We start from the raw sequence: 27,577 nt of genomic DNA on the forward strand, positions 1-27,577 counted from the left end.
GAAGTTTACGTCATTTCCGGCTATTACGGTAGCTGCTGTGGGTATGGCCTTGGGCATGGACACTAAACAGAATTGACAGACTTTTGAATGTCTGCGGCTTGAAACCTTAGTCAGACCAGTAATTTTTGACGTCAATTTACACATCAGTTAGAAAACATTTTCACAAGGAATTTTCCAATTTGCATTGGACAGTTTTCTTTCCTATCACGAGGATAAGTTCCAAACTGGATGTATCTGACAATTTTTTCCACAGAAAAGTTTGACAAAATAATGTTTTTTTTACAGTAGCCTTTCCCCGTGTGGATCCATTTGCAATTTTAGTTTAATTAGATTCTTAGAACACAAAGTTTCTCTTTGTGTTTCTCAGCAAATAGGATAAAATGTCCTAAGTAGTTCAGTTTCTGATTGTTTTTCCAAAGAAGTTTACTATAAAAGATGACCAACACCACAACATATGAAAAACTGAGACATTTTACCATTTCATGGAAAATATTAGTTAATTTTGAATTTTATGGCAGCAACACACCTCTAAACAATTGGAAGAGGGACAACAGAATACTAAAAACAATTGTCACTAATAAAAATCATCTAGTGGGGCATTCAACAACTAATTTGATTAATTTACAACAGTAAATTATATGTATAAAAGGAGCATTTCAGAGAGTCAGAGCTTCTCAGATGTAGAGATGGGTAGACATCTCCAGTCTGTGACAAACTATCTAAAACTTGTTAAACTATTCCAGAAAAATATACTTTAACATAAAATTGCAAAGACTTAAAGGATCCCAACATCTACAGTGTGCAACATCATTAAAACATTCTGACAAATAGGAGGTATCTCTGTGTGGGTGGAACAAGGCCAAAGGTCAAATTGGATGCTTGTGATCTTCAGGTTGAGAAGCAGCACTGCATTGAAAACAAGCTTGATTATTTTATGGAAATCTCTGCAGAGGAAAACTTCCAGAAATCCCATGCGATCGACAAATGCAGTTCAAAGCACCGCAAAGAAGAAGCCACATGTGAACACCACCTGAAAATGAGGAGAGGGACCATCCAGCTTGGTATAAATGGACAGTTCAAAGTCTGCATCTCTGATGGTATGGGGTTGCATTACTGCTTGTGGTGTGGGCTGCTTACACCTCTGTGAAGGCTCCATAAATGCTGAAAAGTACAGAGAGATTTTAAAGCAGCGTCTGCTCCCACCCAGACAATGTCTCTTTTAGGGAAGGCCTTGCAAATTTTAGGAAGGCAATCCTAACTGGCAGGAGGATTGTATAGGTGCTGAACTGGCCTTGCTGCAGTCCAGACCTTTCACCAATATGAAACAAACATTTGGTGCTTCATGAAACAAAACATCTGGTGTCAGCGGCCCAGGAGCTGGAATGCTGCATCAGACAAAAATGGGACGCTAAATGTCCAGCATCTAGTCTCCTCACTTCTCAGATGTTTACAGACAAAGAAGATACGATGCTACACAAAAGTAAAATTAACCTGTTTCAGCTTCTTTTAAAATTTGTTGCTATCATCAATTTTTAAAAGCTAATATTTTCCATGAAATGGTAAAATTTCTTTGTTTACCTTCTGATATGTAGTGTTCCATTGGGAATAAAATATGGGTTTATGACACTTGCAAATAACGGCATTCCATTTTAATTTACATTAGCACAACATCCCTACTTTTTTAATTGGGGTTGTACTTTCTCTACTTTTATTTGTGTTACAACATTTATATGTGGTTAATAGATATCTGATTTAAAGGAACACACCCTAAAGGATTGTTCACTGTTTTCTGACTGTTTACTGACTGCTTACTGTTAGCACCCTTATTTAGCTGCTCGTGAAAACTGATATATAGAAACTATCCCAACCCACTTCAGGGGTTCTGCTAGCTTAAAACTCAGGTACAAGTGGTAAAAATAAATAGTGATATTATAAAAGGAGAGAAATTGTTTTTAATCTTACTTTCAATGAGGACATAGCTTTATATTTATTTTCAGTAATTCAGCAGAAAATTTTATCCTAAACAACATGCATGTCAGCAGCAAAATTCCAGCATTGTACATGTTGTAGTTAATGGTTATTGATCTTTTTCTTATATAATGTCCCCAATGTATTTCTTAATTAAAGCTTTTTATTAATATTTTTAACACAAACTGAATTCCCAACCTACTATAGTCTATTTTGTGCGCAGCCATCTGGACAGAAAAAAAATCTTTGCGGTATTGAAAAATGCAACAATTGTACTCATCACGCAAGTTTTTATAAGTGATTTTCACAAATGCAGTTATGGGAAATTGTGTTCTTTTGGGATATACAAATGCAGTGCAGCCCAGACTGTCACACAAAGCATGTAGGCCTCAAGCAGGTACTGCAAAGTTCTCATTAAGAACCCAGAAAGCCATAATCATCAGGCAGAAAATAATTTAAAGTGCAAATTTTCTCTTTATTCTGATTTCATTTTACAGCAGAAATTATGTAAAGCATTCAGAAGACATATTCCACATATAAGGGCAATATTGAAAACACTTTGCATGGCCTCAGCAACAAAATATTCTTTTAAAAACATCAACAAGTTAGTGATGCTTGTGCATGCATGTTTGTAAAACAAAACAAAGGAACAAAAAAGTAAAACTAGGCCACAAAAAAAGGAGAAATGGGAGACTGAGATAGGCATGGAGAACACAACAGCAGGCAGGGTGGGAGTACAGCAGGAAATGAGAGAGAAAGGGAAGACAGGGTGAAAGAGGAGGAAGGCAAGGAGAGGTCTAGCCATAGAGTATCTAAAAGGGTCTACCATTCTAGCATGCAATGTGGTGTTTGGCCACGCCCTCTTGAAACAAGGCCTGAAAGGTTATACCATTCATGTCTAGGCGGACTTATGAGAGCAGTCCATCTCTGCACATGTCAGCTGTCTAATATGGAATCATTTCTTTTTTCTTTTTTATTTGACCTTTTCTACACTACATACTCTTTTATTTTACAGTCATCCTCTTCTCCAAAACATGAACATATTGATCGATTTTCTGCAGTATGTGTTGGTAGTCTGTGCGTATTGTGTGAGTTGATAAGTCCAAACATTTAATTTATGTGCCTGTGTGTATATGATATGTAAAAGAGTTCAACTAAATGTTTTTAGTTGTGCTGATGTGAGAGGAGGGGCAGTTTAAGTGGTATTGTGTAAATGTTTTTGACGACTCTGTCCTAACCATGGCTGTCTCTCGGTATGATGAGTATTCAGAAAACATAGTGGACACATTCTTTCAGTCTATATTTTAATCATTTCAAGTTTTTCAAGATGATGGAGATCTGTTAGCTATTTTTGCATGATTTTAAAAATTGCCCATATTAAGAATTTTGTGTATTCAAGACAAGAGCAATTGTATAAATATATTTTCTTATTACTTATTTTAATTTAATTTATATTCAAGCAAAAATCTATAAAATAAGGGGTTCAGAGGGTTATTTTTCTTGTAGAAAAATTCATCCAAGACTAAGATTAGTTGGCTCATTAAATAAGTCTAGAAAGAGCGTGCTACAGTAGATTGTAATTTGTTGGTAAGAATGAATGGACAACTGGAATATCCCTAGCTATGCACACACACATATCCACACCCAAATGTACACAGTCACCAGTTGTGGTACACCTTTGTGCCAGCAGTCATTACACTCCACATAGCATCTCCCTGTTCTTCAACCCTGAGTAAAATCTAAGGGAGAAATTTAATTGTTCCCAAAGATATAAGCACACGAGAGAAAAAGTTTAGCCATTTGTGTTTGTGTGTGTAAGCTAGAATGTGTACATTTGTGTTCGACAGTGTATGCATGTGTTCACATGTATGATCACATCAGTTTGAGAACATGAGAGACAGACAGAGATAAAGAAATAAAGTGTTTGTGAAAGTTATTCAGTCTGCTAAAAACTAGTTATGCGTTTGCTGCTAAATTAGCTTCTGGGGGTAAAAAGAAAACGTGAGGGAGGAAAACACAACATCCTCCCAACTGTGACACAACTTGTAATAGTTCCTCTCATGCACAGAAGCAGTATTTAATGGTTTTCTTCCCATGATACTGCAAAAATGCACACAAACATAGGGGCGTACAGTGATACTGTCATTTCTGTTTGTTCCAAAGCAACATGTAGCATCAATCACGCCATTCATACTAGACAAATTAGAGCTTCTAGCTTAAATTCAGATCAAGTTTTAACACCATCAAGTAAATTTTTAACACACAATTTGGGAAAATAAAGAGGTAACTGGGAACCCTTTGGAGGACATACAATAGATATTTCCTGATATCAGTTTTCTGTTGTTGTGCAGGCACTTTCTAAACAGAGCTTTCCAGAAGTCTAATATACATGTCATATAATTATGGCAGTGACAATGAGGAGAAAGAGGAAAACCAATCAAATGAAATGTTTAATGTGGGAGACATTCTGCTAAAGGATGGGAAGCTTTGACTGGAGGCCAGGCTGGATCCTACGGTGGGTAGGATTGATGGTCTTGATAAAAAACTTGTATGTTGCTGAAGCATAACCACATTGTAAAGAATGTAGCACCCTCTTCCATTTTGGGTGATCAGTCATTGCATTCACATTTGAAAACCATAGTCAACACCACCCTCAGCATCATTTTCATACTTGCATCATCAGCATCATCATCGTTGAGTAAGTCTGCCTTGGACAAACTTCAGAACTTGCAGGTCTACGGCTGAGCTACTACTAGATCTTTTCTACTGTTTATCGTCTGTGCGTGCTGCCTCTGTGAATCTAACTGTTATCTTCTGGGTAATGGTTTCCCAACATAACATACTGTATTGTTAGGCAAAATAGCATTCATAATAATTGGCACTACTGGCAAAAAGGGTTTAATTTTTGCTAGCCAAGAAACAAAAGCACAAAGTGTAAATGTTTTGTCGGAAAGATCGGTTTCAGCTAACTTTGTTTTCCCACTTATAATTCTAACATTAGATTTTTCAGTTGCATGCTTTAACAAAATGTTCTTTTCAGTAACACTTATATTGGATACTCTTAAAGTGAAGAAGTTAAAATCCTCTCACAGTCCATAGCCACTAACATGATCTTTTTGCTGTTTCTTTGTCTTAAATCTCATGCACATTACTCCGTTTGTATCTACATTATTTACAAGCAATACAGCCGTCCTGTGTACCCAGGTTTCTGTCTAAAGTTCTCATTATGGGAGTAAAATAATTTATAATCTTAAATACAGTCCTCTTATGAAAAAGTTACAGGGTCCTCGTATCCCTTTACCTCGTCAGTTTATATACAGAAATATGCAATAGTCCAAAATACGGATTTGATCGCCCATATGGGCTACTATGGGGACCAATGCCCTATATAGGGGCAGGTTTAGGACCCATGTCCTGTACAGAGCAAGCATAGAGACCTCTCAGAGTCAAGAAGAAGTCAAGGCAATGGTATGTGACTCTCTCCTCAAAACCACAGTTAGGATTTAGAGGTTTACGCAGAACAAACTAACAGAGACATTTAACCATTGGAACATGTCATAGTTTATCACACGGGGGCAAAACTTGTCTCAAGCTAAACCGCTCTTGAGCCAGTCAAAAGAAATATTTAGACCCTTAAATAAATGAATTTAAAAAAAGCACCCAAAATAAGTCATTTGTCCTTACACAGTTCACATTACACAGGGCAAGGATAAGTTGATGAAGACATAAGTGAGACACAGTTACACATAGAAATACAAAAGAAACAACACTAAAGCAGTTTGGCAAGCATGCAGGAGCTCATAGCTCAAACACATGCATTGAATTGAACAAACACGGACACACCACAGGCAAGCAAAATGCTGCCTCTAAGAACGACTCCATACAAAGTCCATGTAACAAATTAAGACATCGTTGTTCAGACCACTTCCCCTTATCTAACAATGCCCCTCTTACATTCAAGTGCAGTTCCTCCCCTTTTGATTGGGTGACTGTTTAGCAGGTTTGTAAGCCTGTGAGTCATGATTTCGTGAAATACTTAATCAGCAGAATGATTTGCCACTGTAGCTCTGCAGAATGATGGAGAGGAGGAATAAGCGAAAAAACCTTGCATGCAAATGCAACATAGAAGTGAGTTTTTTGGTTTATGTTTTCTTATTCTTTCATGGATTTCTGCTTGGATACAAAACACAATAAGTTTTGCTTATTTTCTGCAAGTCAAAGTAACATTTCTTTTGAGCCAGCTGTTCTTCTCTAGAGCCTTTCAGCACATCCAGCTGCTGCTTCGAACAGCAGGGTGTTGTCATCAGGCGCTTCCTTTCATTCTCTCCACTGACTCGTCGACTTGCTCTTGCAAAGAAACATACCCATGAAGAGTGCAAAGAATGCCATGAGGTTAATGTGATGGCCTCCCAGTGAAACTGTGGAGGAGGATCAGTGCTGTGGACAGAGCCAGGTCCCTGGGCTCTGCCCAGCAGTCTGTCTGTCTGAGCTGCCATGATGGACACCTATCCTGTCCTCAGTCTGTCTGGGAAGAGTTTTTTCCCCCTCTTGAGATAAGAGGGCAGGGAGGGTGAGAGAGATAGGAGGAGGAGGAGGAGGAGGAAAGAAGAGGGCAGGAACAGATACTTGGGAAATGGGAAAGAGAGAAAGTTTGGGGAGAGTGGAGGCGAGGAGAAGATGGAAGGGGGAGGGTTTGTAGATTGCTCACAGGCTGAGGGTGCTGTGTGCGGGGCCTGGCGGTGGGCTCTCAGGACCCCTGGCCTTTCTCTGCTCTCTGGCCCTGACGAAAACAAAGCATACATTAGAGACAAAACCAGAGAGAAGTCCACGAGTGATTATGCATATTATTGCATGTCTTTGAGCTTTTTCCATTTTTACACCCAAAGGCCATACCCGGTGCAAAAGGGAAAAGTTATTTAACAAATCCCCATCCAGCGCACACACACACACACACGTGCACGCACGCACGCACACGCACACACACACACACACACACCATCCTGTTATTTTCCCTACCCATCAAGACATATAAAAAAAAAGAATGGCAGGCCAAGCAACAATCAAAGTCTCTCAATCAGATCATGCCCCCAGGAATTTCACCTGTGTCTGTCAGTCATGCACTGATATCACTCGGCAGTCCTCAAAGAGAGACAGGGAGGGAAGAAGAGAGCGAGAGAGCAGGAGGGAAGGATGATAATCCAGGACCTCCTCTCCCCCTCCCTCCACTGACATGCAAACAGGCATTAGCCCTCGGGAGAGAGGGAGCAAGAGAGGGCTCACCTGTTTCAGAGGCCTATGGTCCATCAAGGGGCTTCACAGGAACAGCAAAACAACATCAACTATTAGCACCACTGTAGTGTGTGTGGGTGTGTTAGTGGGCTCTAAGTGTGAGTGTGTTATAAGTATAAGTGTGTGCCTTTGTTGTGTGCGTAGATGGGATTGAGGGTGTGTTAGAGGCCTCACCTGTGGCGGCAGCGGAGCAGGAACCTCAGGATCTTGCGAGCAGCCTGATTCTGTTTTTTAGTTAGGAGGCTGCTGTAAGCAAAGATGTGGGTGTAAGACATTTGTATGACATATGTAATGCCGATGTATGTCTTCTCAGGTGTGTGAAGTACCTGAGGGAGTGCCTGTAGGAGCGGTAGTATTGCTGGATGAGGACCGCTGCCCTACGACTCTGCTGGAACTTCCTCTGTTCGTGGAAACTTCGGAAACGACTCTGGATCAGGATGGCTGCTAAGGTCATCCTCTTATAAAGTGCATACTGAGAGAAAAGACAGCAGCATTCTGAATTATTAGATGACAAAAGACATTACTATAACAAGGAAAAAACATATGTATAGTACTTTCTAGCCTTGTTGAGCACTTCATTACTTACAAAGACATTTATTTAGTATTTCCTCATCAATACACTTATGTAGTTTCTTTACCACACACACACTAACACACAAATGGTCTCACTGATATGTGCAAGCTATACTTATATTTAAAATTAAATCAACTAGCTATTCACATTATAGATTGTAACTTAAGAAAAAAGAAAATTTGTCTCCTTTATGTCATTTTTAATAATGTAATTAAATCCTGTTCTTTCTGAAAAAAACAAATTTACTGCAGATCTGTAAGGTGTCTACATGAGAGGCAGTGAGTGGATTTGACCTGTTGATCTTACCTGCTTGTATCGTTTATAGCAGCGTTGAATCACTGTTGCAATCTTTTTGTGTTGCTCCTGAATGGGACCCTGGTAAAAATGACAGTAGCAGCTTGTCAGACTAGTTTACAAATAAAATGGTTGCCATCATAATGAGACTTTTCAGCTAACTGTGGATTGTGCACAAGAGCGACTGTAAGATAGAATGAATCACTGCTGGAATCAGGCTCAGCAGTGAGACAGAATGCATACCTAAAGCATGTAGTGTTTCATTTTTAAGGATTTGAGTCATACTTGCCTTGTTTTTTTCTGAGGGAATGCAGAACATGCCTGATGGTTTCATATAGCTCTCGTTGCTCTGCCTCAGTCATGGCTAGACAGGAGGAGTTTGTTTTTAACCTCTCTCCTTTCATAGCTGCACAGAGGAAGGAGCTCCACTTAAAGGGGGAGGATGGGGCTTGGTTAGCATGAGGACTCTGCTGTTCCTCCAGCCCTGAGAGTGCATTTGGTTTGGGGCTAGGAGTCTGAGGCTTTGATTTTAAGAACCTGGAGAATTGGAAAACAAAGCAAGTGATAGGATTGGGGGTATTTAATAAATGAAATAAAAGACTACAGTGATATTTAGATGCTTTGACTCACCTTTCCACCTCATCAAGGTAACCAGACAGTAACCTTACATCACTGCTGATCCCCACCTTCCCAGTATCTGTTTCAGTGTCCATAGCCTGCTTAAGCCTACCAGCTGAAGTATCCATGATATGATCAGCTAGCATTATGTCCACCTGCAACATGTGCACAGCAGACATTTATTAAATATTCATTAAACCCCTTAAACTTCAAAACTATCTTTACCCTGTTTAAAATACATAAACAAATGGCTGCTTCCATTGTAGTGCATATGGGTGGGCAAGTTAAAACCAGTGTTTCTCTTCATTTAATTTTCTTCAAGATTCTGAATTGTGCCAATCCTCACATCAATCATAATTAATTCATGTCACAAAAAAAGTGTTCCCTTTAAAAGAACAACATTAAAACTGTTTTTTATACCTGTAAGTCCTCTGTGTTATCCTGATAGGTCAGCAGCTCTGTCTCCTCTCCCCTGTCACACAGAACTCTCTGGCGCAGATGAACAGCCAATCGTTCTTTTCCAAGAATCCTCCTGGCTAGGCTACGTTGCCCAAGAGCCTGTCTCAGACTCCACCTGGTGCCCCTTCCAGAACCCCCCATCCTGGCCTGCAGGTGGGAGAATGGGGCACTGGGGAGTTGAGGTGGGCTAGGGCTGGAGCTGGCAAGAGGTGCATTCTCATAGCCAAGGTTAGAGGACTGAGTTTGTGAGGTCTGGGGGAGGAGAGGATGTTGAGGATTAGTACTCAGAGGAGAGCAAAGGGGTGACTTGACGGGGAGGGTGCCAGGGGTTGAATTAGCAAGCTGTTCCTGGCCCTCTGGGCTGGGTTTGAGTCTCTTTGCTGGGGGTGCACCTCCTTGCTCGCCTTGGTTTCCCTGTGGGTGTCTGTGTCCATTTTGGCTCCAGCTCTGGTTCTGCTTGTCTGGTTGGGTCTCTGCTCTGGTTCTCTTCAGCTCTAGAGAGGCAAATATGTAATGTCTTGAATCATGGATTTGCCTACGTACATTCTCTAACTATACCTAGAAATACCTATTAGTGGTCTCACAAGCTTTGTGCAAACTATTCGCTAACCATCACTTTGAAAATCAATACACATCCGTAGTTACATGCTTACATTATATGCAAAGTTGAAGCCATCAGCATAATTGACAGCACTGAGGGTTAATAGGAAATTTGTTTTTGTATTTTGGGTAAAATGGACCTTTAATATGAGGACATTTTTAACATTTAACATTTTCCCTTTATGCAGCATGCTTTTGCACCTGAGTTTGAATTGGGGCTGGGGCTTTTGCTTATTCCACTGGTCTGTGACCCTCCTCTCCATCTGTCCATCCAAGTGTCTGCAGGTTGGCCCTGAGTTTGAGGACTATGTTGCAGCTGCTCCAAGAGCTCAGCCAGTCGAGTGTGGCCCCGGGATCGGGCAATGTTCAGCGGTAGACGTCCCAGTGAATCAGGAATGGCTAGAGCTCTTGGGTCCCACTGATAGAGCACCAACGCTGCCTCTGTATGCCCCAGAGCACATGCCCACATCTGTGGAGGACAAGAGAAAATAAATGTCCCACATTCAACATCAGACAGAAACACACAATCATATTAAAGTATTGATTACTCACCAATGGCGTACAGGAGAAGTGGTCAACGTTGAGAGGATCAACTTCCAGCTCAAGGTCAATACTGTCAGCATGCTTTGTGCTACAGAGCAATACAAGAAACGTGAAACTTACTGGCTCAGTTCGTGTCGTCACAATGGTATGTCGGATTTCTGCATTACTCACCGCCAGCGAATGAGTGTCTGGATGAGCCCTGCATAGCCCTGAGCTGCAGCCAGATGCAACAAGGTCATTCCTCTTGAGTTCTTGCTATGGACAAGCTGGTTCGAAGAAGCCCAGCAGGGCTGAGACATCATCTTCTCACACACCACCACAACACGACCCTCAAATGTACCCTGATCAGGAGAGAGCTAGAAGATTGTAAAAAAGAAAAGAACAAATTGTGTAAATCCTAGAATATATCTTTTTCAGAGGTTTTGTTTATTTGCATTTTTTAATTCCATAGTGAGGTTTTTCTTTTTTTAAAGTGACTCTCTTTTGAGTACAACTACTATTGTTCAATCTTTTGCTTTAGTCCAAATGACTTAAACTCACCTTTAAAGCCTTAAGCCCGACGGACCTACCTGTGGGTCCAACAGGTGTAAACACAAGTTCATGTGTGTAAAAAAGTTACTTTAGTGATGTAAGGATATTTTATTTATAATGTGTCTCAAAGAAGAATACCTAATGCCACTAAATCAAATCTCCAAGTGCATTTAGTCAACAAAGTATTTGTTTAATAACAACTTTAAAAAAACATATGCCACAAACAACAGCGCCACCATAACGAGTAACACCCGAAACAAAATTCAACACAACGCGTGATCCGTTCACTCCACCCCAACATATTTGGTATCAAATAAAACTAGAAAAGCTGCACTTTCGTATGATATCAAGCATAAAAAGATATTCGCCAAGCACCTCACGTCAGTCTCAAAACAAACACAAAGCTACCCTTCGCATATCACAGCAAGCCTTATTAGATAGCATGTTTAGCACCAAATAAAGCACTAAATCCCAAAGCTATTCTCACAAACAGCGATATTTTTTATTTCCGTACCTTTTTGTGGTCATTTTCAGTCTATCCACACTGTTCTTCGACCAAAATTCACAAAGTAGTAATCCATAATCATGAAACTGCGTCATGGGCTAAGATGTCATATGCTCCCATTCACAGCCATTTTGTTGTCTTGTTGTGGGTCTTGGCAGTGTAAATAAAGTTTGGTCAAATTCTACATCTTACAAGCTTTCAAACGATATGTTACACTTGAACGAGACATTATCTGTCAGGTATAAATGCTTGCGCGTAAGCAAATGAGCATCATTGCCATTTTGCTGCAGTTACGCACGTGGGCGCACTGGAAAGATCGAACATCGAACAGCGTTCATTTCTTTGCTTCATTTTGACTTTTTTATCCATTTAGAACGAAGGATAAAAGCCATAAACATGTCCAAGAAATTACAAAAAAACAAATACATCGTGTTGGAAGCTCTGGAGGAAATACAGACACAGCATAATTTGGCACAGTTTGCGTATCCAAGTGGCCAAATGGAAAGTCCACCTGGTACTATCCACACTAAAACCTGCATAAAAGCTATGAGCTTTGTTCTATTCTCATGAAACTTTGTACAGCTATAGTCAAGGAGTTGCTGAATGCATGCAGTGGTATCTTTATGCACAGAATGATTTCTATCATGATGTTTTCATCTGTGTAAAAAAAAAAATTAGGCGAGGATATTTGTTTTATTTTTATGGTTTATGACAATTTGCACAGGCATATGAACATTCACAATGCTTCTGACACTGGATTTATATTCCATATGGTCTTACCTATCCATTGAGACCAAGCTTATGTATACTGACCTGAAAATTACAGAGTTATTGTTGATTTAATTTGGGAAGGTCTATTTAGGCGAACTACACCTCCCAAAACCCTAGGGTTCAAGAGGTTAAGACTTGTTTTTGTTGACTTATCTTATTTCTTTGTGTTTGACACTGTTGTTCATTCCATATGCTTTAATCCAGCTGTAGTGGAAAATTCACCCCAACAGAATTACAGCCTTACTTGAGACTGCTGATCAGTAGCTCCTCCCCCCTCCACTCCTCCACCCTTGGTTGCCATGGCTTCTGAGCTGGGGTTCTGATTGGTTATTTCAGCCATCCTCTGCTCCATCTGCTCCAAACGCTCCAAGATGGACATCCTGAACTGGGTATCTATAGAAATACAGATGGAAAGAGTAAAGTGATTGCTTGTTCAATACATTATAGTATATTAGCATCATGCTTCAGAAATCCTAATTAGAAGCTAAGAAAGAGAGGCTCATCTGGAAGGCTCAATGCTGGAGTGTAAATCAGAGCTGAAAATCAATAAATTTCCTGAGTGAAATCGGGAAGTTGAGAAACATACAGTGTGTTTGTATATGAATGGGTGCACATTTTAAAAGCATAAGTACTTTCATTTCTGTGGCCTGGCTTTGTGTGATTGTGACCCCTTGATTCACCGCTGCTGCAGTTTTGCTGCAGTGCATATTATGTCATCCCACCTGCTGCTCTCTGATTCAGTTTTCTGTTTTCCTCTTCTTTCATTTCACTCATTTTTTTTTCTTTCTTGTGTCTGCAGCACACAGATTCAACAGAGAGGGTGGAGCCATGGAAGATGCAGAAAGGCTCAGGCTCCTCCTTTTGCACCCTGACCTTGCATAGCTCAGCTGAATCTAAAACTAAATATGCTTATGTTTTAGTTGCAAAGCATGTGGGGGCACACATTTCTTTGCTCAATATAAATCCAAGTACAACAAGCCATTATACAAATACAGATGCATAAACACACTCACACCTATATTTCTAAACTTATTTAAGCTATACTTTTCATGAATAGTGCAGATGTTATTTTTGTGGTTAATTACTGCTTAGGAAACCTTAAGTCTGCCTGTCTGTCTGCAGGATCACAAAAACTGCCATGCTGGTTTTCATAAAACTTTGCAGAGATGTAGACTATTGTTAGAATATGAGTGAACTGTGGTGTTGATTGTTATGGAGAATATCAAGATATTAATTTTGCTTTGAGTAGACTGAGATTCCTTTTGCAAAACTACAACAATCAGTATCTAGGGTTTTTAAATTATTGAAACATGTAATTAAAAGGAAGATGATGTAAGACAATGGCAAACATGGCTCTTCTCCATTTTTAGTCATTTTTTGAGTGTGCTACTCCTATCAAATTTAAAATGAGTTTACAATTTCCAAATACAATTAGCTAATCAGTAAGACACGGAATATTAAATTGAATTGAACGCCCCCCCCCCCCCCCCCCCCAAAAAAAAATAAAAAAAATAAAGGGAAATTATTCTTTAATATCTATCTATCTATCTATCTATCTATCTATCTATCTATCTATCTATCTATCTATCTATCTATCTATCTATCTCCACACTGAACATTCAGCCGCATTAACAAAACTTCCCTCAAAACTAAGAAACCAGTTGATACACAAAGTTACATGTTACATTTTTCTCACATACAGACAAATAATTCTCTATATTGTTAAATCAACCATATTACTCAAACACACCCTTGGTCATGATGGAAGCTTTCAATAATCAGACTACTCTAAAAACAGTGTACTGCATGTAATCATGCAGCTCCATGCGTCTCTTTTTCTCTCTGGTTGTTATTATCTGGGCCTCCAGACAAGCAAAGACCTTTTCTATTTTTATCAGAGGGCTCCGTGGAACTGTCCACTCCTCGTGGTTCTGAAACTGAAGTGGTCAACATGCATAGGCTAATTATCAGGTCTGCACCAAAGAAGGTTCTTCATAGTTTTACTGTTCAATCATCCATCGTGCAAACAACGTGATGACTTGTAGCATTTCTGTCTCTTTGTCTGATAAACTGGCTGCACACCACATGTAGCCTGCCGCACATTTTCTGACAGACTGGGAATGTAAATGTAGCTAAGCTTAGGCTCCACAGTAACGGATTTAAACAATCACATTCCTGTCAATCTACACCACCACGAGAAAGAAAGAAAGAAAGAAAGAAAGAAAGAAAGAAAGAAAGAAAGAAAGAAAGAAAGAAAACTTCACACAGCTGTAAGCAGTGCAAACAGCACACACCTTAACTCCAGTAACTGAGCTCGTTGAGAAGTTAGCGTCAGTTTGAAAAACAAATATACTACTAACCCAAAACAGCGCGTCTCTTTATCTGCTGCGCTCTTTGTTCTTGTTCCCGCTTCTGCTCAACCTCCGATAGTTTGAGACGTGCGACTCTAGGATCGCTACTTCAGCCGGGTAAAACACAAATAACAGAGGGAGGGAGAGAGAGAGAAAGGGGGGGCAGAGAGCAGCCTTCCTCCACGTTGTGTGTGAGGGGGAGCAGCGCTTCAAATCCGCCCGCCACACTTTGAGCTGCGGGAGGTTTGGTCGTCATCGGCACAACAGACTGCACACGAGCTAAAATGGGACAATGGCATGTGTGCTGACGTTTTGTTTTTTTAATAACACATGTTTTTCTCTATTTACCCGTTGCAGTTTTGAGGCCACACAAACGATTTGAGCGAAAACAGGCAGAGCCTATAAACCATGCTCGCCCAAAGCCTAATATGCGCATGTTTATGCGCATATGTAACTGGTGTCCAGCATTTTGAATGTCAAGTGGAGCGACACTGTGCATTTACAACCTTGTCCCTCATTCCAGTAAGCAGCAAGCCTGCTGTGACTGAGCGCCGCATTGCCGCATTGCGCAACGCAGAGACGGGGGCGAACACAGAGCAACCTAGGACAAGCCTTGCCAATGAGACCCATGCGTTTCTAGGCTGCAGCTGCATCAGGAGATATATTTACACACAGAAGCTGACCCCGGAGCGGAGCAGATATTTGCAGCTAGCCCCACAGAGCTGACTGAAATGAAATTTATTTATCCTGTTTACATGTTTTAGTGAGTTTAATTAACAAAATATAGTAAATTAAACTAAATATACACTAAATATATTTATAATAAATATACTAAAACAATTTACAATGCTCATATTCGTTTTTTCTTCCAGTATACAAACTCAGAATATGTTCCATGAGAAATGTGTAGTCTTAGGAAATCTAACATAAATATTAGCATATGCTCACACATCTTGAACAACAGGCACCAGATCAGTTTAACAGCAGAAAATGTCAAAATAGGAATAAAAAAAGTTGCTTGCAAGAAAAAAGAACACACTTAGGACAAACATCAATAGCAATGATGAAATACTGGCCAGTAAATCCGTAACTGAAGCCATCAACATGACATAAGAAGTTAAAACAAACAAACAAAAATCCAGCTGAACACACAACAATAGTTCTGTCAGGCCCACAATGAAGAAATTACAACCAAATGTAAAATTTGCTTTTAGATTAAGTTGCTTACTGAGTAACGCATGAGATTAAAGCCTTTTTAGGAACATCAGTAATGTTTACATTAATGTTCCTATTTATTTCATTCAAAGCATCAGCTAATAGAGCACATGCACACTGTGCCTGTGATATTTACCAATCACGTGAGATTGTGTAGTACACAAGGTAAGGTTTAAGGTCTAAAGTCTGAATTTCCTTAATAAAGCATGTTATGATGTAGTAATTTAGCTGTCTTCCCTCTTATTCATTTGGCTCAGTCACTGAGAAACAAACAACCAACAAACGTTGAATCTGTTCTAATGGTAGTGAAAACTATATAATGTAAAAATATGGATTGTCATCTGTTGATTTGGCAACATAATCTGTAGTATTTCTCTAAAAAGCAGATCATGCCAAATAAGGAGCACATGTGGTTGTTCATCCATTAGTGCAACTGCAAGCAGTTGGTGGTGAAAGTAGTAGGGAAGGCCTAAGATTACCATAGCAACTGAATAAAAAGTGATAGAGGTTCCAATTCAATTATGAAGATGACACAGTCAGATAAATGAAGAGGTGTGCATTTCTTTAATGGGCTCTTGACAATTGTTACCAAACATTATAATCTGCTCAAAATACAAATAACTGTTCTTACCATCCAGGGACAACCAGTCGTGCTGAGACGATGGTAGGGCAGGAAGGTCCCGTGCCTTATATTCAAACACCACAGAGGAGGAGATGACCTCACCACCCATGGCCACCTGCAGCATCACCAGTCCCGTGTCATGGGCTGGCAAAATACAGGTATAAGAAGGTAAACAGGTGGCAGGTGATGTGTGTTGATGGTGTGTGCAACACAAATTTATTAAAGGTAGATAAGAATAACTTTAGAAAATGATCCTACCAAATATTATAAATGCTCTGTATTTATATGCCACTTTTACCCAAAGCACTTTACAATATACATCACATTCATCCATTCACACACACACATTCACACACTGATGGCGGAAGCTGCCATGTAAGGTGCTAACCACAACCCATCAGGAGCAATTTGGGGTTCGGTGTCTTGCTCAGGGACACCTCGACATGAGCTTGACAGACCGAGGATCAAACCGGCAACCCTCAGGCTACAAGATGACCACTCTACCTACTGAGCCATGCCACCCCCTGTATACTGTGATTATCTAGAGCTGCCTTGCAGTTCTCCCCAGATCAATTAGGATAGGACTCCTGTATCCTTTGCTGTCCCTTACATGTTCTTTTTGCAATCCTCATATTGCCTCATATAAAAGGAACAACGTCTCCAGACTTACTTTCCTTCACTTTTAAAGAAAAACTTTTCTTTAAAACCACTTATTAAAGGGGACGATGACTGGGATAAGGTTTAAATTATAGCTGTGAGTGTAGAGAGTCTATTTATACACGTGTGTTACCTGGGCAGTAGCAGCGCAGCACCCCAGGCTGGATAAGGGCAGCAGGGACACTGATGTGGTCGAAGAGACAGCTGTACTCACTGCTCGACTCCAACCATGGACCTGTAATCAACACCTTCACTCCCCCCTGCAGAACAAGAAGAAAAACCTTAGTCTAATAGCTAATAACAGCTAGCAAAGAGAGGTAAGAGTCTATGAATCACACCAGTCTTTGCAGTCACACTACAGTATTCTGCTGTTACAGCTGAAATTTTGTTATCTTTAAGTGTGTGAAGTTGATGTTTATGCTAGTATTTTGGCATGTAAATATGTATCTGTTTAAACACAGAATGACTTGAAAATGAGTTTCTTTCAAAATACAATCTGTAACCAAAAATCCATCAGGAACAATGTGTCTTAAATATTAGTAATGACAATCTAAACCTACTGGCGTTATATGTTGTCCCATTTATAAACTTACCACTAGCTTTTTTTCTTTTATTATGAAGATGACAAATTTATGACTCTACAAGGGCATCAGCAACCCCTAGAGGCTGTGTGGCTCCTTACAGCCAAACAGAACAAAGACGTCAGAACTGTCTGTATCACACTTCCATAAATTTCCTCCAGGGTGGCCAAAAATATGATAATGCTCAAAGAATATATTGTGTCATACAGCTGAAAAAGTCATGAAGTTATAGGACACAACACTGAGTGAGTAAAGACTCCGAAGTGCTTTTAATTTGTTTATTTCATTTTAAAAATATCTTTTTCCTGTTTTAATATAAGTCTGAAAATCATGTAATAATGAAAATTCTAGTATGTGCTAGTATAATTAACGCAAGCCCAAGGTGACAATGTCTTTTACAATGATGCCGTAAGATGCAATGTTCTCTTGTTTTTCACCATAATTCAGTGACAGAGCTGCTCTCTGAGCTATTAGAAGTGGTACATGGGTGAATTAATGGGGCCACCCAAGGGGATTGGAAAAATATTGAAATTTCATTAAAACCCAATCAGGTGAGCTTGAAATATTTGGCCTGCTTAACAACCACATACTGTAACCAAGCTGTCAGTACAAACTGTGCTAAGTGTGATTTCAACAGTTAACATCAGCACAAGCTGCCATCAATCATGTGGTGCAAGGATTAATTTTACTGTGGGGAACAGTAATGAATAAATAATAATAACAAGTTGGGTTTACTAACCTCTGGATAAGACCACTCTGGGGAGTAGTCTGTCACACCAAACAGCCTCCCTGTCTCCTGCAGCAGTCCCAGAGCTCCCTGCTCCACCTCAGAGCCCTGCAGGTGGCCAGCTCCTGTACCCTGCTCCTCTCCTGCTGCCCCTTCCTGGGGCATTAGTACCCCAGAGACCGCTGCCCCCACCCCACCCCCAGACCCCTCAACTGAGATGAAATCATTGATGAGATCAGAGAACTGGCTTCCAAATGAAGCTTCAAATCCTTCCAGACTGATAGCTGCTCCTGTCCCAGCTGTTGTAGCTGATACCCCTCCACCTTGCTGAGGAATCGGGGAGCCATAGAGCGCCCCCTCCATGTTTGCACCTGCAGCTATAGACTGAGGACTGGCTACCACTGAATTGCTGCCCCCTGACAAGCTTACACCATTACACAGAATTTCATTTTCTCGTCCTCGCCCTCCTCCTCCACCACCACCCCCACCACCCTCCTCTCCCCCTCCAGTGTCATCTGTGGGCTGGAGGTAATGTTCGGTCTCAACACTTGTATAAGTCTCACGAGGATCCCCAGTCTTGAGTAGTAACTCTCCACCATTTTCAATAGGTTTATCTAAGGCTCCAACTTCTTGATGCCCCCTGTTGCCAGGTTGGTCCACAGAAGAATCCTGTGTTGCTAGGGGAAAAGAGCCCACTGCTGATGCTTGTCCATTCCTCACACACATGGCCTGTTTGTCTGTGGTGGCTTGGTGGAGGTGTGTATGTGGGTCTCCATTGGTGACTGGAGAGTCTGTTGGCACTGGGGGCAGGCCTATGCAAGCCTGGGACTCTCCAGATTCCTGGGTAGATTTAGTACCATTGGTCTGGAGCTGAGAGGGCTGGCTTGTTTGAGGGGAGGCCTGGAGGAAAAGACTCGGGGAAGAGTGGTGTGCAGCCTGGGTCAGACTTGGGACACAGGATGATGACATGACAGCGCTGAAATCCATCTGTTCCAGGGTGGTACTGGGGCTGAGACCAGTTCCTTCTCCGACATAGCTACTCTGGGTGGTCAGTGGCTGCTCTAGTGGTGTAGCCTCTGTCTTGATGTTGTTGACGAGGGCTGGGTTATAGACAAACCCATTAGAAGAACGGTGGAGTCCACTATCATCACCATTACATCCCTCAGTCTTCCCTCCACCTCCGCCGTATGTCTGGCCCTGCTTGGGATTGTTAAGGAAGCAATCTGGGTCAAAGGTCATGGTGGTCTCAGGAAGACTAACTCCTCCCCCAGAGTCCAAAGAGCTAGACAGAACCAACTCTCCTCCTTCCCCTAATCCTACTCCTCCAGAAAACGATGCAAACCTCTGGTTGTCAGGGGCAACAGCTAACAAAATGCCAGTGGTGGTACTCTCATGGGTAGATGCCAGCAGGTGGGTGTGGCCAGCGGAGTAAACTGAATCCCCAGTCAGTGTGGTGACCTCAGACATAAACACAGCGGTACTCTGTGATAAGCTGGCTCCAATGGCAAGAGCAGGGCTGTCAGCCATGTCGCTGGTAATTGACAATGGGGAGCTCTGGGTGGTGTCAGGCACCTCCACCTGGTTGGTGGAGGTAGAGGAAGACACCTCCATGCTGCTTTGTGGGAGTAAGGAGGGTTTGGTTATCCGCCCATTCCTCCTTTCTCCTCCACCTCCTCTGCTCCTGCCCCCACCAGGACCAGGCTCTGTCTGGCCCTCTGACACATCACTGTTCTGGACTTCTGTGCCATCTGCTTCCTCAGCTCTCTGGCCCACTGCTACGCTGGTGCCTACTGTTGTTCCCCCTCCTGCTGCTGCACCTGACTCCTGCTTGGATGAGATGATGCGCTGCTTGACACTGGAACATTTCTGATGCAGGCTGCTTCCAGCACCTGATGGAAAAAACATCAAAACAAAGAAAGCGACATATAGGTTAATGTACACTACATATTACATTACTACTATGCCCTTTTGTTTTTCTCAGGTTAATTTTTTCCAGTATTATAGCGTAACTTCACATACATTTGAAAGCATGTAATAGCACCCTCAAGTGTTCACAGTCTGCAGCAAAATGAGTTCATGAATACTGAGATTGAGCTGCTACAGATGCTCCAAACATTTAAAACATTAAATACATACTTAGCAATTGCACAGTGTTGTTGTTTTGCAGGACTAATTTCTAACATTTTAAAAAAAATTAACTAGGTATTTTTATTCATATTTTTAACATTTAACAGATTTATTTTCTGTGAAAATAAACACAAAGGCCTCTCTTCCCAGTCACAAAAGAGGGATAAAGTCAGTGATCCAAACAAAAGTGCTAAGAAACAGAGAACTGTGTAAACAGATCAGCATGTGAGGATGAGTGAAAGTGAGAAATCAAGTAGTACCTTAGTCAACAGGCCACTTAATTTTAGGCTGAAGTCATTATTTAGTCTTTCAGACCACATCAAAAGAGGGGCAAAATTACAGAAGTGTGTGTGTCTGTGCGTGTTATGGAGTTATCTACTCTGTGATTCTGATTCATGAATAATATATGTTGGATACTTCAGGCACCTCTGTCTTCTTTCCTTATGTTTTTCCCTTTCATGGTTGGAATTTGTGTCAACCTCTAGGTGGCAGCATGGTGCTGATTGTTGGAACTATGTAGAAAGCTTGGCTGATTCAGGTGTATGTAAGAAAGGATACAGTGACTTTTTAAAAAATCAACTCTTTAAATATATTTTGCCATCTGATAATTTTTATTCATCAGATTTTAAATGATGACAATGCCAATTAAAACATCTTTTGGCAAGCCTTTATTTTTTTTTTCTATTTTTCTATTTTGGCATTTTGTTTTTCCATGACATTGAACAGATTGTAAAATGTTAGGGTTAGATTAAATATATCTGTATTCTGTATTTTTAACATTATACAGATGTGCCTTTAACAAGCAGAATGTCCTGCATTTAATATTTAACCCAAAATTAAAAAAAAAGTTTGGATGCTGTGCAAAATGTAAATAAAACCAAAATTCAGTGATTTTTAAATATCATAAAGCAATTCTGTATTCACATAAATTACACAGGAACCACATTAAATGTTGAAAGTGAAGCATTTCACCATTTCATGAAAGAAATTAACTTGTGATTTTGATGGCAGCAACACGTCTTTAAAAAGTTGAGATAGGGCCAACAAAAGAATAGAAAACTCATAAGGAACAACTGGAAGAAGAAATTTTGAAAACAAATTCAAAAATTGTTCTGTGCCCACACAAAGTGAAATTTAAATTGAGATGGAAATCATATCCTCTAAACTAAAGAATAAAGGAAAAATCTTACTTGTAAACAGTGCTCAGGTCAAAAGCCTACATCTGTCATGGCATGAAGGTGCACTAATACAAAAAGAATTGGCAGCTTGTACATCTGAAAAGGCACCATCAATGCTGAAAGGTATATCCAGGTTTGAGAACATCATATGCCCCATTCAGTGATGTAATTTCAAAGAAGGTCTTGGATATTTCAGCAAAACAATGACTAATTGCATATTGCATTTAATTTAACAGCATGGGTGTGTAGAAGAAGAGTCTGTGGGGTGGTCTGGACAACGTGCAGTCCAGACCTTTCTCAAACTGAAAACATTTCATGATTCATTGCAGAAAAGATCTAGCTTGAGCAGCTAGAAATGTATATCAGATAAAATGTGATTACATTTGTCTCACAATGGTCTAACAGCTGGTTTCCTCTGACACCAGACGTTTACAAAAGGCGGTCTCATGGTGCTGCCATGAAATTTTTAGTGAAATAGTAAAATGTCTTACTTTTAACCTTTGATATGTTCTGTTTTCTATTTTTTTTTCCATAATATATTCACTTATAAAATTTATAAATCCTTGTACTGTTTTTATTTACATTTTACACAGCATCAAAACCTCTTAGAACTGTAGTTATAAGTAGAGCTATGTGAATAGATTTAGAGAAAATTTACTTAAATGTAAATTAATTCACAAAATTGTCTAAACTGACTGCTATGTTTTGAATGTTACATGGTTCTTCCATTCACCCAGGGTCACAGGGGGCTGGAGCCTCCCAGCTGCCATCAGAGAGGCAGTACACCATTCACAGTTTTCAGTCCTGTGCCAAACAATAATACCACCTAAGATCAATTTAGAATGGCCAGTTAACTTAATATGCTTGTTTTCTGCATGGTAGGAGGAAGCTGGAGTAACTGGAGAGAACTCAGACTAGTAGGAACAAAATGCAAACTCTTATTAATTACGTAATATAAAAGAAGTGTTTTAATGTTGAACAAGGATGATTCTCGTTGAGGAATAAACTTCTAATTAATCTGATCTCCACTGAAATAAATTATTTATTTATTCTTTGGTTGGTAAAATTGCTGAAAATATTGGCGAACACTGTCCCAGTCATCCAAAGCCCATTTAGTGAAACCAGCAGTCCATACCTAAAAGTTATCAAATATGATGTAGGCATGAGCAAATCTTAACATCTGTGAAGCTGGAATCATTAAATGTTTGTACATGATGAATTGCTTAAATGATTAGCAAAATAGTTGCCAATTAATTTTGTGTCAGTCAGCTAAATGATTAATCTAATTGACTAATGGATTTAGCTTTACTTGTATAAACAGTTGGCTGGTTTAATTAATGACACAGCATCACATTTTCAAGTTGAGATTTTAGATGAAAAACAGGAATTTGTAAAGCAAGTAACTGAAGCCATCAGATGTATAAAGTGAAGGCTCAATTTGAGGTCAAATGTCTAATTAAAAGACATCAATTTAAGTACAAATTTGTACTCAGGTACATTAATTAAATGTTGTAAATCACATTCCACCACTGCATGATAGATGGTATATTCTTGACCAAAGTGAAATGACAACGGTTTAAAGGTGCAGCACATCAAAGGTCAATGACAGAAAAATGTAATATATAATTAAAAATTGTCTTTCTTTTGGTATTAAATAACTTTACTAAAATAACAATTAAGTTTATATTCTCTTAGAATGAGCATTTATATCTACTTGCTGTGGGTCCACATACATGACCTGTGCCACCATTTTACTATGGTGTCTCTGAATCGACAAACAACTCTGAGTTTCAAGTGAGAACCCTCTGAGCTTTAAAACTATAGTACTGCCTTTGTTTGGTAGGTGCTAGAGCACCGTTTGGAATATGTAACGCCTTAAAATGCACCAAAAGTAGGTACCCATGTTTAATTCACTGCGTCTTTGATGTCAACATTATGCTATAGAGGAAAAAAAATTACATTTATAATTTACCTGAGGCTGCTAACCTCTTTTTCTGTTCGGTGAGGTCATCTGCTTCATTGTGTCACATAACTGAAGTCACTCATTTGCCAATTTAAGAATAATTTTCATATAAAAATATAGTTTGTTGTCGCATAACTCCATGATAACTTTCTAAATTATGATAAATTATGTATTAATAGATTATTTCCAAATAAAAATACGAGTGTGCAATATTGAGTAGTAACCATTATAAGACAACCAAATGTCAGACTATGATGAATTGTGATGGACAGGATCCTCTTTGACCACTTTGCAACAAGCTTACTCGTTGTTTTACTGGCCCCCAGGTGACTCATATTTCCCAGGAGTAGGTAAAGTGTGAAAGCTGAAACATGAGAGCTTTGGAGTAGGAAGGTGAAAAAGTGTTCAAGTAGAGGTAACTCACACATGGGTTTGAGTTGTCCAATGAGCTCCTCCTTGCTCCACTTGGCCCACTCCTTCCTATCTGTGTTGATGGAGCAGAGGACAGGACCACATGGCTTCCCGCTATCATCCACTGCAGGTACATTCAGGTAGTGCACCAGCACAATGTCTGGGTTCTACAGCACAGGGTAAAGCAAACAGAAACAGGACCGCAATGTTATTGTCACAAGCCATCAATGAATTAATTGACTGATACATTTTTTTAAATAAAGGAGAAAATAAAAAGAAAGACACTATTTACAAAGGAAGTAGGGGAGGGGGAATAGAAAAGGAAAGAGGAAGAGAAAGTGGAGGACGTGGAAGAGGTCAGACTTAACATGTCAGATAAGATTCTTTCACCTGCCCATAAAAGATTTAACAGTTGGAGCACACTCATCACTTTCTTTAACGCTGCACATGAGTTTGTGTATAAGTGTGTGGGTGGGTGGGTGAGTGTGTGTGTGATATAGGATATATAAGAAGAAAGAATGAGAGATACAGAGGGAATTAAGTTCTCACTATACTGTAGGTCACCAGCAGACCTATGGAATTTCTAACCCATGAATGATTCAACAAGTGTGTTTGTGTGAATGTGTGTGTGTGAGAGAGAGAAAGCAAGAGAGAGCCTTCTTTTGATGAAAGATTCAGTAGACAGACTCAGGTTAGAGGGTGGGCCTGCTGAGGTGGAACACTTTTCTCTCCAAAGGAGGGTAGCACAGTGGGCTGCTACATCATCATACTGTGCAATGCAACAGCTTTCATGGACTGATTTATGATCATATTCACTGATGTGTTTTGATATCTGAGCAAAGAGCAGAAAATGATACATTACAGATAAAGCAAGTCAAATTTCCCCCTTTATAATTTCAGACTGCAAGATTCTAACTTGTGGGCCATGCTGAGAAAAAAAATGCATATATTGGGTTAGGGTGTAATATTTCAATTTACAGAGATGGCTGACATTTCCTTGTAAATTTTGCATGACAAATTATGAAAAAATCTATGTGACTACTACTACTACTATAAATTACATATGTATGCCTTTGCTCGTTTGAAATGCACAAGGGTGTCGAATATTTTCTCTGAAATGCACAGCAAGATAATAAGAGGCACTTTAAATATATGCAGACATGTTTGAGATTCATCATGCAACGTGTCATCAGAAGATGATGAGGTCCTGGTGATGGTTTCTTGCATGGCCAATAGCGGGAGAGACCTGTATGTGTGTGTGTGTGTGTAGGACTGTGCACACAACTGCTAGTCTGTTGTTTCTCACATGAGCAGCAGAGTGAGTCCAACATCTTTATGAAAAGCAACACACTTTTTATACACAGGAGACACCTTTGCATACGTGTGTGTGTGTGTGTTTGTGAGACCATGTTATGTGTGCTATTCGTAGCTCCAGGGTATTCTCTTTGAAAGGACCACATAGAGAAGAGCACCTGAGTTCTTGATGCAAGAATTGAGAGTCAAGGTTAGATAACACACTGTTCTTAGGAAGTTACTGTCAACTCCTGGGAAAAAAAGAAATATCTTAACTCCCCTGCATGATGTTGCATTGTATGAGGCCTGTATGTCTTGTATATTTAACTGCCGTCTATATGTGTAGGAAGGACATGCCAGTCAGCCAAACAACATAAAGTTTTATTATCCACCCAGTCTTGTGACAGTATTTTCAGCAGTCTGAATCCACCTCATTAATTTAGACGAGGAGGATTTTTTATTGCTCATTTATGGTTTAACTTCGCTTTTTGTTTTCAAAATCTTACAGGTGAAACTTTGTGTTAAACTAATATACTGTATAATTTCTAGCTGTCACATTTAAGGAAGAATGTGAGATAAAACTTAACATGGCTGAAAATAGTGTTATACAACAGCCATAATGTAAGGGGAAATAACCCAAAATGACAAAACCACAGAGCTTTGCAGTAATCACCATATTATGATTATTTTAGTCAAAATCCCATTTTGTTTGTGTTTGTGTGAGAAAAAGGCAAGGTGGGAAAGGGTGGTGGGCTTACCTGCAGCAGCCAATAGCATCTACGATGGAAGGTGGGGATGATGGAGGAGTGGACGTAGCAGCCATACAGACACTGGAGAGAGGAAAGGAGAGGACAGTAGAGGAGAGGAGATTGCAGTGGTTAACAAGAAAAGAAAAAGGGAGGAAGCAAGACAAAAATTGCAAAAGGAGAGGAGGAGGAGAGGACAGTGAAGGAGAGAACAGGAGAGGAGAACTTAGGTTATACCCACTTAGGTTGTATCGATTGCGGTGCAAAAAGTAAATTGCAAACATGCTGTATGTGTTTTTTCCTAATGTCTTTTGTAAAATACCATCAATCTGATGTTGACAATAGCAGCAAAAGAGACTGAAATTCACCACATCTGCAGAAAGGGCATAAACTAGTTGGAATTCACAAAAAGTTGCAAAGTTGTATGATTCACCACATTATAAGACAGACCAGTAAGAGTAAGTAAAACAAAGAGGGTGTGCGAAAGCAACCCGTCAATGTGGACTTAATGAAGACAAGTAGGTTCAGTGTGGACTCCATCCGGCAGAAGATGCTTTTACATGCGCAAAAAAGACCAAACATGTGGACAGCAAAGGTTGATATACAAATCTGCACAACCTCAGAGTGTCTGTAAAATTTAATATGGTATTAAATATTGAGCTGAGCATGAAATATTCTATACGCATGCAAGTCTGATACCAACATTTCTGGGATTTCGGGATTGTGCTTTTCAGTACTTTAAATAGGAATAAAACAATGAATGCATCTGTCTAATCAGAGAATAAGTGAATAACCATTCATTAAAAGTCATATTCCATGTTTTGTTTTGTTTTATGGAAAATTCTTAGTCCTCTAAATGCATTAAGGTTCAATACCCAGCCTTAATGAAAAGAGTGTTGAGGTGTTTGACAGATGAGGGATAAAGCGATGACAGGATTCTATCAAGGTCACCGCCATCACCATTTTTCGAATGCAGTAAAGTCAAGACTTACACACACAAACACAAACACAAACACACACACACACACACACACACACACACACACACACACACACACACTCCTCACATACATTCACACATATAAAGTGGCTGTTTTTAAATACAAAATTGCCACAAACGTAAATTCTCTGCAATCAGGCAGTATGTAATTTACACATAAAGCATGCTGTTTTTTTTTTCTTCTCAGTCACACTCACACGCACTTATATTTTGTCACCATTTTCCCTCTTCTCAGAAGTAGCCCGCCCTCTATCTAAAGTGTGTTTTGCCAAAGGCAGAGTGCATTTCCATATATTTCCATTCGATATGAGGAGGCTCTCCATCCAGGGTTATGTTTTTCTCTCATGCTTCCTGCCTCTCCCCATCCTCCTTCTCTCTCTCTGCTCATCTTGCTGCTTTCCTCATTCTCATCCCGTGCTATACACATTGCTTACTTGCTTGCTTGAGGGGTCCTGGGAAGAGGTGACACAAACAATTACTGATCAAGTAGCAGGAAAGAAACACTTTCTTTATGTGTTGTATGCATACAGCTGCAATGCACAAAAGTGCACGAG

General features: G+C 40.0%; 1 protein-coding gene across 1 annotated transcript in view; it reads right to left on the bottom strand.

The window, feature by feature from the left end:
• Window positions 1-2,422: 2,422 nt before the first annotated feature.
• Window positions 2,423-27,577, bottom strand: part of LOC121636979 (calmodulin-binding transcription activator 1-like) — a 53,889-nt gene continuing 28,734 nt past the window's right edge. The window contains exons 6-22 of the mRNA XM_041980843.1: window positions 26,036-26,107; window positions 23,998-24,151; window positions 18,318-20,194; window positions 17,131-17,257; window positions 16,350-16,484; window positions 12,397-12,545; window positions 10,517-10,701; window positions 10,355-10,433; window positions 10,004-10,271; window positions 9,164-9,696; window positions 8,756-8,898; window positions 8,411-8,662; window positions 8,138-8,237; window positions 7,584-7,729; window positions 7,432-7,503; window positions 7,249-7,279; window positions 2,423-6,748 (exon numbers count right to left, since the gene is read on the bottom strand). Of these exons, the coding sequence (XP_041836777.1) occupies window positions 6,716-6,748; window positions 7,249-7,279; window positions 7,432-7,503; window positions 7,584-7,729; window positions 8,138-8,237; window positions 8,411-8,662; window positions 8,756-8,898; window positions 9,164-9,696; window positions 10,004-10,271; window positions 10,355-10,433; window positions 10,517-10,701; window positions 12,397-12,545; window positions 16,350-16,484; window positions 17,131-17,257; window positions 18,318-20,194; window positions 23,998-24,151; window positions 26,036-26,107 (4,356 nt within the window). The 3' untranslated portion in view covers window positions 2,423-6,715. The remainder of the gene's footprint in view (window positions 6,749-7,248; window positions 7,280-7,431; window positions 7,504-7,583; window positions 7,730-8,137; window positions 8,238-8,410; window positions 8,663-8,755; window positions 8,899-9,163; window positions 9,697-10,003; window positions 10,272-10,354; window positions 10,434-10,516; window positions 10,702-12,396; window positions 12,546-16,349; window positions 16,485-17,130; window positions 17,258-18,317; window positions 20,195-23,997; window positions 24,152-26,035; window positions 26,108-27,577) is intronic.

This window comes from Melanotaenia boesemani, chromosome 3 (genome assembly GCF_017639745.1).
Source record: "Melanotaenia boesemani isolate fMelBoe1 chromosome 3, fMelBoe1.pri, whole genome shotgun sequence".
NCBI lineage: Eukaryota > Metazoa > Chordata > Actinopteri > Atheriniformes > Melanotaeniidae > Melanotaenia > Melanotaenia boesemani.